Raw genomic sequence first — 11,960 nt, 5'->3', positions numbered from 1 at the left:
TTTCAACAAGTGGTGCTGGAACACTTGGGTGTTTACAAGCAAAAAAAACAAACTTTGATCCGTATCTTACAACATATACAAAAGTAACTCAAATGAATCGTAGACCGAAATGTTAACCCTAAAAACTACAAAACATGTAGAAAAAAGCATGGAAGAAAATCTTTTTGACCTCAGGTTAGGCAAAAATCTCTTAAATAGAATGCCAAAAGCACAATCCATGAAAGAAAAAATAAGTGATAATTAGAACTTTATCAAAATTTAAAACTTCTACTTTTTAAAAGACATTGGTTAAAGAATGAATAAACAGGCCACAGGCTTAGAGAAATATTTGCAAATCATATGCCTGATAAAGTACTTGTATCCAAAATATATAAAGAATTCTCCTTTTTTTTTCCCCCCTACTAGGAAGTACTTTAATAGTTTTTCTTAGAAAAAAAAAATTCCAGACACTTAACATTTCACAACATTTCAACAGCAAAGTATTAATTGAGAGAGGGGTTTTCAGGAGTTGGGGATTCTAGAATATTAGGAAGAAATGTTGGTATCCTCCTTCATTATAGATGGATGGCATAGGTCACAAATGGGAGACTGGCAGCAAAGCCAATATCAAAACCCAGTGGAATGACACTTCTGTGGAGTTTACTTTTCTTCCTGCTATCTTCCCTATCCCACGGAAATGTCTGTCACCATGTAAAGCCCAGTAGCAGGGAGCTTAGGCTCCAGTCTTCCCCCTTGGGTAGGAAAAGGAGTGAAGGGAACATCACTCCTGAGTTTCCATGCTTTCTTCTTCCTCTCCTTGAGGTGGTTCTTCTGCATTCTCCTCTTCTTCCTCTCCTTCCTTCTTCTCTGGTGGCTTCTCATAAGCCTTTCCTGAAGGTGTTACTATCACTCCATCCCAGGTAGATATTTCAGAAGCAAGATAACTGGCATCACCCTCCTGGCCAAGGATCTTCCTAAAGCCACCATGTGAGAGGATTCGGACGAGAGTCTGAGCTGTATAACAGACCATGTCCTGCTGTTCTAGGGTCATGACTGTGTGTACTCTGAAGCTGCCACTCTCACAGGGGTCAGTGATACCCACTGAACCTGGCAGGAACAGTCCTGCAGCCAGAATCTGCAAGCAGCGTCTGTATGCAACGTTTAGGGCCAAAGGCTGTCTGGTGGGGTTGTTCATCACAGCATAATGGCCTACTAGGTCAAGGATCCAGGGTGTGAGGGGCTCAAAGCCAGGAAAACTAATCCTCAAGTCCTTCAGTAGTCTGATGAGAACTTTAACTGTGGACTGAGAAGCATTTTCCTCGAACCAGCGGGCATGTCGGATGGCTGCTAAGGCACTCTGCAATACCTTGATATCCAAATGGAGTTCTGGGTCCAGTTTTCGAAGATTGGGTGGCACTGTTGTAATGAGAATCTTCACTGTAGCATCAGAAGAACTGATTTCAAAGCCAGTTTCATTGGTCAGCATGGTTAAAACTTCAGAAGGATCCTGTGCTCTTAGGCTTTCCACAACTTTGTTCCCCAGGGCAGCAACAGCTTCCAATGTTGGCAGGATCTTTTTTTGTGTGTGTGTGATTTTTTTTAAATTTATTTTTTATTATTATTATACTTTAAGTTCTAGGGTACATGTGCATAACGTGCAGGTTTGTTACATATGTATACTTGTGCCATGTTGGTGTGCTGCACCCATCAACTCGTCAGCACCCATCAACTCGTCATTTACATCAGGTATAACTCCCAATGCAATCCCTCTCCCCTCCCCCGCCCCATGATAGGCCCCGGTGTGTGATGTTCCCCTTCCCGAGTCCAAGTGATCTCATTGTTCAGTTCCCACCTATGAGTGAGAACATGCGGTGTTTGGTTTTCTGTTCTTGTGATAGTTTGCTAAGAATGATGGTTTCCAGCTGCATCCATGTCCCTACAAAGGACACAAACTCATCCTTTTTTATGGCTGCATAGTATTCCATGGTGTATATGTGCCACATCTTCTTAATCCAGTCTGTCACTGCCATCAGAGTGAACAGGCAACCTACAGAATGGGAGAAAATTTTTGCAACCTACTCATCTGACAAAGGGCTAATATCCAGAACCTACAAAGAACTCAAACAAATTTACAAGAAAAAAACAAACAACCCCATCAAAAAGTGGGCAAAGGATATGAACAGACATTTCTCAAAAGAAGACATTCATACAGCCAACAGACACATGAAAAAATGCTCATCATCACTGGCCATCAGAGAAACGCAAATCAAAACCACAATGAGATACCATCTCACACCAGTTAGAATGGTGATCATTAAAAAGTCAGGAAACAACAGGTGCTGGAGAGGCAGGATCTTAAGTATCACCACCAGGTCAGCCACATTGTGTCCTGTAGTCATTGTCCCCTTTTTATAGGATCCCACCTGTCGAACTTCTTCAATTTGCACTTCAAATGTCCCTGGAGCCACAATCAGATTATCAATCACATTGTTTATTTTTGCCACCCAGAGAAAGGGTAGATGCCTGTTCAGCAGAATTAGGAGCCAGGTCCTGATTCCTCTTCAGCAAGGCCTCACTGAAGGAAGTTTCATCAGGTGCTGGCTTGACCCGGGGGAAGGCCATTTCACACAAATAGAAGTCAAATGGGATATGTGATACCAAGGGCCTGAACCCTCCTCCTGGGCATCCTCTGGAACCAAAGCGCCCACCACGACCACGGCCTCTGTCACCCCTCATGGCGCCTTAAAACACGAACAATGGAGGCCACACCAACCGCCCCTTTCCTCTGAGGAGCAGACAACCGAGAATTCTCAATAGGAAGAAAGCAGACACCCACATTTTTTAATGGACAAACTATTTGAACAGACACTTCACCAATAAAGGAATATGGATGCAAATAAGTACATGAAGATGCTCACCATCATTAGTCATTAAGCAAACATATGTTAAAACCACAATAAGATATCACTATCTGCATATTAAAGTGAATCAATTTAAAAAGACTGACTCTACCAAGGTTGGTGAGGATATGAAGGAACTAGTAGGACTATGCTATAAAATAGTACCAGTACATTGGAAAATAATTTGGCAATATTTTTTAAAAGTTAAGCATTCTTCTACAATATGACCCAGGCATTCCACTTCTAGGTACTTACCTCAGAGAACTGAAACCATATGTCCATACAAACGTTGGACAAGAACGTTCATAGCAGCTAGTATGTTCACAGCAGAATGTCATGGACAAAACCTGGAAACAGCCCAAATGTCTATCAACAGGTGAATGGATAAACACATTGGGGCATATTAATACAATAAAAATGAAAGAAGTATTTGATACACACCACAATCTGAATAAATCTAATAATCATTACCTGCAGTGAAAGAAGTCAGACCAAAATAGAGAATGTACTGTATTTATGCAAAATTCTAGAACATTCTAACTTATCTATAGTGACAAAAAAAAAAAAAAAAAAAAAAAACCGGTTCAATGGAGATTCGGGGATGAGAGGAAGACATTACAAATGGGCGTAAGGAAAATTTGGGGGGTGATGAATACATTCATAATTTTTATTGTGATAATGGTTTCACAAATACATATACATACATCAAAACTTATCAAATTATATACTTTTAATATGTGTTGTTTACTATATATTGGTTATACCTCAATAAAACTGTTTTTTATTTCGAAAAACAAAAGAGTGTTCTAATAATATGCGAATATCCCCAAGAGCTATCACACCTCTAAGCCTTATCAACTAATATCTTACTGCGGAAAGAGAATGAGAAATAGGTATTAAGGACAAACTTCATAATTTTTCCAAGAACTGGCCCTGATGACACACTTACTAAACAGCCCAAAATGCTGACAAAAGTGTTTACAATGGCGCTTAATACTGAGTCCACTAAGGGACATTTCCTTTTCACTCAAAGCTGACATTCAAGCCCATGTAGAATAAAAAGGTGGCTACTACCAGGCTTGGAGCAATTTTTCTGCCCCCAGCCTTTTTACTCCTCTCCTCTCTCCACCCAAGTCCCCAAAGCAAGAATCAACTAGTTCCAGAAACAACAGAACAATTTCCTGGATCCCAACTAGTCATGTTAATCTCTCCATACTTCCTTAAGGCCAGGAGAGGGAACCTGGAGGTCCTAATACCCTTGTGAACAGCTTTATGCCTGGATCCAGAGTTAGGACCCCGGCTTGCTGTGTGAACATAGTCTCATCTTTATGCCACGTTTATGTCACTGATGTGGTTTGGATCTGTATTCTCACCAAATCTCATGTTGAATTGTAATCCCCAGTGTTGGAGGTGGGGCCTGGTGAGAGGCAATCGGATCATGGAGGCAGATTTCTCATGAATGGTTTCACACCATCCATCTTAGTACTGTCCTGACTACAGTGAGTGAGTTCTTATGAAATCTGGTCCTTTAAAACTGTGTGGCACCTCCCTGCTCTCTCTCTTCCTCCTGCTCCTGCCATGTAAGATGCCTGGGCCCACTTTGCCTTCCACCATGAGTAAAAGTTTCCTGACGCCTCCGCAGATGCTGGGGATCTACAGATGCTTCTATGCTTCCTGTATCACCCGCAGAACTGTGAGGAAATTAAACCTCTTTTCTTTATAAATTGCCAGTCTCAGGTATTTCTTTATAGCAATGTGAGAACAGACTAATACAGTCACTAAACTACAAAGAGGACATTTGGTCTCCAATGAAGGGGTTCTTGGGTTTGAGGAAGTTCAGCTCCACAGTGCACGTCTATTGGTGCAAGTACTACTGCTCAGAACTCAAGAGACTGTGGAAATGGAAATATGTGATGTCCTCATATTTTCAAAATAGACTTCTCAAGATTCCCCATCTTGTGAGCTTGCTAATCCCTGTATACAATACTTAGCATCACAGGGGTGCCCAGCGCTGACAACTGACCGACTCAACCAGGAGCAATTGAAAAGCCAAGGACATGGAATCTGTCTGCGCTCTTTTCATTGAAAAGGTCAGAGGTTTCTGGCAGAGTCAGATTTCTGGAGAGGAGTCATCCATCTGCTAGCAGAGACCATTTCAAACCCTTGCATCCTAACTCATGACGAAATTAAGAAGGCAAGCTCCAACGTGCACAGTTAGAGTCGGCAACTTGGTCGTCTGGAGGAGGGTGGGCAGCCCTCAGCGCCTCTGACCTCCCTGCACTGAAATGAGAGGAAACTGTGATCAGGAGCTGACATTTCCTCAGAGCATCGCCCAGCTTTCCCAACAGAGGAACCACAATTCACTGATAATGAAGCTTTGAAGTGTCTGGCCCAGGGCCAGGAAACACTGGAAGTGTCCTTTGGAGAGTATCTGTTTTAGATTACTCCCAGTGTGTAGGAAGCTGCGCATGCTAACTTTAGCGGTTCTCCTGCCTTCAGAATGTAGAGGCTTCAGGCTGATTGATCTCAAGCCCATTCTTTTGGCTCAGATCTAAATGGCAGGCCCACTGGATGTGGGTGTTTTTGGTTGGATTTTTGTTTTTGTTTTTGTTTTTTGCCTTCAAAGCTGCATTACAATCATGCATATGTTCTTCTTCTTCATCTCTTCACTCCAACAGTTTTGTTCACAATTTTTGCATCCCAAGAAATTTATATTTCTCAAGTAGAGAAATTTGGAGACACTTATTCAAAAGGAGTTTCTGCAGTGGAAACCTAAATCCATCTGACAAGTTTCATTTCTAAAGAGCCTCATTATAATACTACTTCAGTTGTATGGTAGGTCAAATGATGTGCCCCCTTTTACAAATTATACTAAAGTATTTCTCTCATTATAACTTAAAAAGCTAAATACACTTTACAATGAGACTCTACCATTCAGGCAACTGATTCTGTTAAAATGCATGCTGCTCACTCTACAGATACATCCACTTTGATTTAGGCTTGATTGCTTCTCTCTGGATCAACAATTTGGCTGATAAACATAAACTACGACCTAAACCCTCGCCTTTCACACTGTGGTCCTTGAGCTCACAGCATTGCCATCACCTAGGAACTTATTTCAAACAGAGTATCCTACTGTGTCCGGAATTGGTGGGTTCTTGGTCTTGCTAACTTCAAGAATGAAGCCATGGACCGTCGCGGTGAGCGTTACAGTTCTTAAAGATGGTGTGTCCGGAGTTTGTACCTTCTGATGTTCGGACGTGTCCAGAGTTTCTTCCTTCCCGTGGGTCCGTGGTCTCACTGACTTCAAGAATGAAAATGGCAGACCTTCTCAGTGAGTGCTACAGCTCTTAAAAGCGGTGCATCCGGAGTTGTTCCTCCCTCCCAGTGGGTTCATGGTTTTCCTGGCTTCAGGAGTGAAGCTTCAGATCTTCACAGTGAGTGTTAAAGCTCATAAAGGCCACGTGGACCCAAAGAGTGAGCAGCAGCAATATTTATCATGAAGAGCAAAAGAACAAAACTCCCACATCCTGCAAGGGGAGGGCGCTGCTGGCTCCAGTGGCCTGCTTTTACACCCTTATTTGGCCCCACCCACATCCTGCTGATTGGTTCATTATACAGAGAGCTGATTGGTCCATTTTACAGAGAGCTGATTGGTGCATTTACAAATCTTTGGCTAGACACAGAGTGTGACTGGTGCATTTACAATCCTTTAGCTAGACAGAAAAGTTCTCCAAGTCCCCACCCGACCCAGAAGCCCAGAGGGCTTCACCTCTCAATACTAGGGAGGCTGAGGTGGGAAGATCACAGGGTTGAGGCTGCAGTGACCTAGGATCACACCAATGCACTCTAGCCTGGGCAACAGAGCAAGATGAAGAAAGAAAATAAAGAAAGAGAGAAAGAGAGAGGGAGGGAGGGAGGGAAGGAAGAGAGGGAGGGAAGAAAGAAGGGAAGGAAAAAAGGAAAAAAGGAAAGGAGGGAGGGAGAGAAAGAATGAATGAAGGAGAGAAAAAGAAAAAGAAAGAAAGAAAAGAAGAGAGGAAGGAAGGGTGGATAGAAAGAAGTAAGGGCAAAAGGGGAGAAAAGAAGGAAAGAAAGAAAGAGAGATAGAAAAGAAAGAAAAAGAAAGAAAGAAAGAAAGAAAGAAAGAAAGAAAGAAAGAAAGAAAGAAAGAAAGAGAGAAAGAAAGAGAGAGAGAAAGAAAGAGAGAGAGAAAGAAAGAACGAACTTGGAAGCTAGAACTTGTCTTCAGTACCTCCTGGGATCCTGTTGCAAAATGGATAGTTGTCTATAATCTTGATATGGATACTATCAGATTGTAAGTATCACCATTATTAGAGAATCCTTCCTCCTCTGTTCCACCTGAAAAATTTGATTTTCTTATAGTCTATTCAATTCTAATCTATCAGGCTTTAAACCACTGTTCTCATCTGCCCATTAAGAAAGCGGGTCTTCAATCAGGTTAACGCTTCTAGACCCAGTCCAGCCCATTCCAAGTTTCCTTCCTTGCCTCACTGCCTAGGCCACTGAAACCCCAACCAATTTTTGGTCAAGCTCTATTGTTACAACAGAGGTTGCCTATTCCAGTGGTCCTGGCCACCCGTGGACTTAGTTCCTGGTATGTTGCACACAAATACAATATGTGACATGGAAAATATCACATAAATGCAAAAGACCAAGAAGGGCCAGAGCCCCTCTCCTGGAGTCTAACATTGGTCCCTGATAGTTCATTGTACACTAATTCACAAGGGCACCAGAGGACCTGCATACCTGTTTCCGGCCCTGCCCCTGTGAGTTTCCTCTGATAGATACTGCACCAAAACACAGGTGTATGTGCTATCTGATCATTTACTCTTGTGTGCTCAACAAGGAAGAATATATTCATGTAATCATTTGTTCATGAAAATTCAATAAATATTTGCTGAAAATAAGAACAGCAAATACTACTAAGTACTTTTATGTGCCAGGTACTATTCTATGGATTTTACCTAAATTACCCTACTTAATCTTCACAGCTACACTACAAGGTAAGTATTATTACCTTTATTGCACATATGAGGAAACTGAATCATGGTTCTGCTACCATCTATGGCTTCTACCAAGTGCTTAGCTCACCAGTAGTTCAACAGTGAAAAACAGGCTGATCCTCGTCCTGTGGACTGTACTGTCTCATAGATGAAATACACACTAAGGATAACTATTAATCGAAATGGTGAAAGCACTGCAAGGGAGAAGAATGAAATTGTATAAGAACATGCCATAGGAGAATATTACTTATTCTGGGGCATTAGCCAATGCTTCCCTGAGAAAGTGACATTGAAATTTTTCTACAGATGTAGAAATTATAGACTCTGCCCCTAGGGACACAGAGAAATCCTAAAGGGACAGACCTCCTTGACTGTTTCTTAAACCTCATTTATACTGCCTACCCCCACAGCACAAGGGCACTACATATCAAATTTTGCCTACAAAGTATTTACAAAGAACAGTCCTGTTCTCTGGCCTCAAAAAAATGTGCAGCATAGTTGGGGGAATAAGAATCATGTTCAGTCTACAGCCATACCACCCTGAATGCATCCAATCTCATCTGATCTCAGAAGCTAACAGGGTCAGGCCTGGTTAGTATTCCGATGGCAAGAGTCATGTTCATTCATTGATACTTATTCAAAACAACAATAATGATATCAAAGTAGCAGTTAATATTGAATGCTTACTATATGCCAAGTGTTCTTTGCTCATCTTCCCCTTTAAACTTCGCAAAATCCTTCAGTATACTACTGCTTACCTTTTGAGGATGAATAAGCTCAAGTTCAGAGAAGTTAAGACACTTGCCCAAGGTAACACATCCAATAAACAGGAAAGCTGGAATTAGAGCCAAGGTCAGCTCCAGAGCCCCTATCTTTACTGCCTCAGGGTTTTCATACCCCAGTGCCTCCAGTGGACCAGACATGGAATCTGAACCAGAGAAGTAAACCTGAGAGCACTTGTCTTGCTCCAGCTGATGGTTGCTGTGCAGAAATAAGGTCCCTGGGATGCTGACCTTCTAATGTTTAAAGAAAAACCAGAAGCTTTAATTTCCATATGAAATCAATTGAATTTTCAAAGTTGGCAACTAATTTTTAAGAAAATTAAATGCTATGAAAAGTATTTTGAATACATTTCAGGGACCATATTTGGCCCAATGGCCACCAGTTTACAGCCTCTGCCCTACCCCATATTGCTCCCAACCCATAAGGAAACCCACAAATTCATGGAGAAGATAGATGCATCAACAAATGCCAACATCTCGAGGCTGTGAAGAAATAGGAATGCTTTTACACTGTTGGTGGGAGTATAAATTAGTTCAACCATTGTGGAAGACAGTGTGGCGATTCTCCAAGGATCTAGAACCAGAAATAACACTTGACCCAGCAATCCCATTACTGGGTATATACCCAAAGGATTATGAATCATTCTACTATAAAGACACATGCACACATATGTTTACTGCAGCACTATTTACTATAGCAAAGACCTGGAACCAACCCAAATGCCCATCAATAATAGACTGGATAAAGAAAATGTGGCACATATACACCATGGGATACTATGCAGCCATAAAAAATAATGAGTTCATTCCTTTGCAGGGACATGGATGAAACTGGAAGCATCATTCTCAGCAAACCCACAAACAGAAAACCAAACACTATGTGTTCTGACTCATAACAACAAGAGTTGAACAACAAGAACACATGGACACGGGGAAGGGAACCTCACATACCGGGGCCTGTTGGGGGGTTGGCAAGGGCAAGGGGAGGGTGAGCATTAGGACAAATACCTAATGCATGCAGGGCTTAAAACCTACATGACGGGTTGATGGGTGCAGCAAACCACCATAGCACATGTATACCTATGTAACAAACCTGCATGTTCTGCACATGTATCCCAGAACTTCAAGTAAAATAAAAAAATAAAAAATAAAAATAAAAAAGTGAACATATAAAATGAGCATAAAAGAGGGATTGGTTAAATATATGTGAGGCAGAAAGAGGTGCAGAAAAAGCTTCACAAACAGAATTGTTTGAGTGGGTGAGTCGGGGGTGAACAGCAGTCCAGACAGAGAAGAGAGCACACAGTAAAACTTGGGGAGTGAGAATGCATGGCCTCCTCTGGGACCACAATAGCTTGAAGTCCCTTGTGCTATGAGAGAGCTTGTGGAAGTGTTAAAAGGCCACGTGGATCTGGTAAGTAAGGGCAAGATTTCAGATGGTTCTGTGTGCTACACGGAGATAGTTGCTCTTACCTGTCGATCATAAATACATGATCAACAGTAAGCAGCATAAACAATAAGTAGAATAAACCCAGCAGATAGGCATGTTACAAAAATTGCTCTATTAGCCAGGTGTGATGGTGCATGCCTGTAGCTCCAGCTACTCAAGAGGCTGAGGCAGGAGGATCACTTGAGCCCAGGAGGTCGAGGGTGCTGTTGGCTATGATTGTGCCACTGCACTCCAGGCTGGGCAACAGAGTGAAACCATGTCTCTTAAAATTTTAAAAAATAAAAAGTAAATTTTAAAAAATGATTGCTCTAGTAAGAAAACAGTGATTAGAGGAAGGAAGATCAGTCAGAAAGTAATTGCAATCGTCGAGAGGGATATCAAAGTCCTGAATTCTTATAAAAGAGAGGAAGGAGGGGAGAGTTACAGAGGTGATGAGGAAATAGGGTCAGGAGAACCAACTGACTAATTGCATATGGAGTGAGAGAGGGAGAATAGAAGGCTTGGCTCTCAGGTGTCTGGCCTAAGAGTCTGGCCTCTGGCTAAATGGAAATTTAAATGCAATATGAGGCAATACATGGCAAGTGAATACCCCATAAAATTCAATAGCACCAGTGAAGTTTATTAACTATTAATAAAGAGCTGAAGATTGGATGACTTTATTAGTCATTTATTTATAATCTAAACTCCAAATCTCAAAAAAAAGTAGAGAATTTGAGGCAGACTGAAATAGACTCCAATGTATATTCAGCAAGGGTTACAAACAAAATCAGAGAGATGAAACGTAATCTAGGATAAAAAAAGAGAGATAATTAAACAAGAAATATAAAGACAATAATTACTGTCCATGAATATTAAATTAGGACGGGCACAGTGGCTCACACCTGTAATCCCAGCACTTTGGGAGGCAGAGATGGGAGGATCACTTGAGGTCAGGAGTTCAAGACCAGCTTGGCCAATATAGTGAAACCCTGTCTCTACTAAAAATACAAAAATTAGCCAGGTGTGGTGGTGTGCACCTGTAGTCCCAGCTACTCAGGAGGCTGAGACAGGAGAATTGCTTGAACCCAGGAAGCAGAGGTTGTAGTGAGCCAAGATCCTGCCACTGCACTCCAGCCTGGGCAACAGAGCAAGACTTCATCTCAAAACAATAAATAAATAAATAAATGCCAGAGTTTACTTGCAGTCACATCAATAGAGGGAACCCCAAAGTGTTCTATAACAAGAAGCTGGCAGCTTCAGTGTGGTCTAGAATGCATGGGCTTTGGAGTCTGAAGGACTGGGGTTTGAACCCCAGGTCTAGTAGATACCATATGACTGAAGACCTGGGAATTAAATGTGCTAAGCCTCAGTTCCCTCTAGTGAAAAATGAAGAAGACAGTCCCTTGACTAAAGATGTATAAAGCATCTTGCTTATCATAGACCTCCAAGAGATAACTGTTTAGTATTATTGTTATTTTCTTAGAAGATGAGCCTTTTCTTGGCATAAAATTCTCAGAGGAACTGAAGCTTGGTCAGCGTGGAGATAGAGATAGAGATGTACGTTTTTACAAGTATCAGGTCACCTAGGCAAATGACAAAATTTTTGACGTCCTGATCTCACCATCAGACTGAGCACAGGCACCCTGAAAAGTCCCTGACCCTGAACACTACCCCCAGAAATAACGTTTGTCTTATAAAACAAGGGGAAGAAGGGGCAGGCAAAAGATAAAGTTTAATAAAAGTCACAAATCACCGGAATAGAAGATGCTGTTAAGAATAGTTCCCAGTGGTGCACTGGACAGGGGAGTGGGGAAGAGAGGTACTAATGAGCTTCTTTTTCTTG

General features: G+C 41.7%; 1 protein-coding gene across 1 annotated transcript; it reads right to left on the bottom strand.

Moving 5' to 3' along the window:
- Positions 1–396: 396 nt before the first annotated feature.
- On the bottom strand, positions 397–2,774 carry LOC112621120 (interleukin enhancer-binding factor 2-like). Its single transcript, XM_025380331.1, is given in 3 exon segments — positions 397–1,556; positions 2,338–2,483; positions 2,485–2,774. Coding segments are annotated over 3 exon segments (1,173 nt in total). The 5' UTR covers positions 2,716–2,774; the 3' UTR covers positions 397–760.
- Positions 2,775–11,960: the final 9,186 nt, after the last annotated feature.

This window comes from Theropithecus gelada, chromosome 1 (genome assembly GCF_003255815.1).
Source record: "Theropithecus gelada isolate Dixy chromosome 1, Tgel_1.0, whole genome shotgun sequence".
NCBI classification, from domain to species: Eukaryota; Metazoa; Chordata; class Mammalia; order Primates; family Cercopithecidae; genus Theropithecus; species Theropithecus gelada.
Note: the sequence above shows the minus strand (reverse complement) of the source record. Positions and strands in the feature narration are given on the sequence as shown.